The following is a 1,760-nucleotide window of genomic DNA, read 5'->3' on the forward strand; positions in this document are numbered from 1 at the left end:
TACCTGTAACTTAATATTTTAAATCATTTCATTATTATTTTCATTGTATTTTTTTTATTGTAATTAATTTTAAATCCTCAAAATACAACAAAATATTTTAATTATATATGAAAATACCCATATATAGAGTTTTCACCTTAGGCTAAAATTTCCATCTCATACGGGGGTGGTTTGAAAGAGCCTAATTTGGGTGTGTACGATCTAATTTAACATAATTTAAGTTTTTTAAAAATTAAATTAAAATTAAAATTTTAAAAATTTTTAAACGAAATTTAAAAAAATATAATTTTATATAGTTTAGAGTACCATTTAAAATTATTAAAATTATTTATTTCTAAATATATATTATTTAATAAAATTAAATTTTTTAGAATATAATATAAATAAATAAAATAAATATAAATAAATCAAATTATACAATTAATTATTTATACGATAATTGTATCAAATATATATAAGATTTGGTTTAGTTTAAAAATTATCTAAACTAAAAAAATTGATTTAAAAAAATTTTAATATAAACTAAACCAAATGAAATTATAATTTTTAAAAATTTTAACCAATTTTATAATTTGAATTAAATTATGCATACTTCGTCACTTCCATATAAAAGTTGTAATATAGTTGGAGCTCTATATTTAGGGTTGAATTCGAATCGAACCATTTAAACTCTAGTTTAAACTTGGTTCGAATGAGTTCGAAACGAGTCAACCCTATACAAGCTCACTCTAGCTCAAACTATTTGTCAAATTTGTCAATTAATAACAAAATAGTTAAAAACTCAAGCTCAAAACAAGTCAAACCGAATTCAAGCCAAGTTCAGACTTAGCTTCCATAAGCTTAAGCTCGAACTTGAGTTTTACTATATATAAACCAAACCGGGTACGAATCCAATCCTGTATACTTAAGAAAATATTTTTTTTTAAAACTGTGTATAAATTTAATAATTGAATGTTTAGACATCATTCAGCCAAATCGCTATTGTGGCTGGGTGCTGCTCTCAAAAACCAAAATGGTATTGTGGTCGTATCCGCCGACGCCGAAGCAATTAGCGACGACTGCCGTACTCTTCATCACTGGTGCTTCACTCTTTGGCGCCGGAGCTTACCTCTCATTCCTCAACATAGCTCCACAACAAGCTCGTGCCAAAGCTCGTAGAGACTTCATCAAAGATCGCCTTAGAAAGCGTCTAGATGACTAGCAACACCAATCCCTAATTTCTGGTTCTTCTCTTTTGAATTGTGTCAATTCGCGACTGAAAAATGAATTTGTTTATGTTGGAAAGTTTATGTAAAAGAATATAAGCTAATTGTTTGTTATTTTAAATTTCTGATTAGCGAAGATTTTTACCCAAATTTTAGCAGAAAATTAGGTTTGATTACTTTTGGTTTGTGTAATTATAACGATATCTTGAATTTTCTATATTGGTGAAATTTATATTGAAAGTTTTGGGCTTGTAATTGTCTCTTATTAATATGAATCCAATTGTAGTTTCTTTGTTAGTATTAATTTTTATTTTTATTTATATATATATAACACTGCAGTCTTTAAAATAATGTGGCATTTATATATTTAGAAAATTTATTTATGAGAATCTTAACTGTTGATCAAGTTCTACTTTTTTATGTTCTAATAAATGGTTAGGGGATGTGGAAGTTAGTTGAGGAACTATGAATTTTATATGTGCTTGTGAGTTGTGAAATTTGGTTTGTGAGTCTGGTTTGTTCATGATTGTAAGCATTGATATATTCATTATAGTG

At 26.4% G+C, this 1,760-nt stretch overlaps 1 protein-coding gene across 1 annotated transcript; it reads left to right on the forward strand.

Moving 5' to 3' along the window:
• The first annotated feature begins 939 nt into the window (after window positions 1–939).
• LOC123228162 lies at window positions 940–1,460 on the forward strand. The gene has a single exon (XM_044653441.1). The coding sequence runs from the start codon at window positions 1,013–1,015 to the stop codon at window positions 1,199–1,201; it is 189 nt and encodes a 62-aa protein (XP_044509376.1). The 5' UTR covers window positions 940–1,012; the 3' UTR covers window positions 1,202–1,460.
• The last annotated feature ends 300 nt before the right edge of the window (window positions 1,461–1,760 follow it).

This window comes from Mangifera indica, chromosome 10 (assembly GCF_011075055.1).
Source record: "Mangifera indica cultivar Alphonso chromosome 10, CATAS_Mindica_2.1, whole genome shotgun sequence".
Classification (NCBI taxonomy): domain Eukaryota; kingdom Viridiplantae; phylum Streptophyta; class Magnoliopsida; order Sapindales; family Anacardiaceae; genus Mangifera; species Mangifera indica.

Excerpts from the sequence above, each read along its gene's own strand:
- LOC123228162 (XM_044653441.1), top strand. The coding sequence starts at position 1,013 with ATGGTATTGTGGTCGTATCCGCCGACGCCGAAGCAATTAGCGACGACT.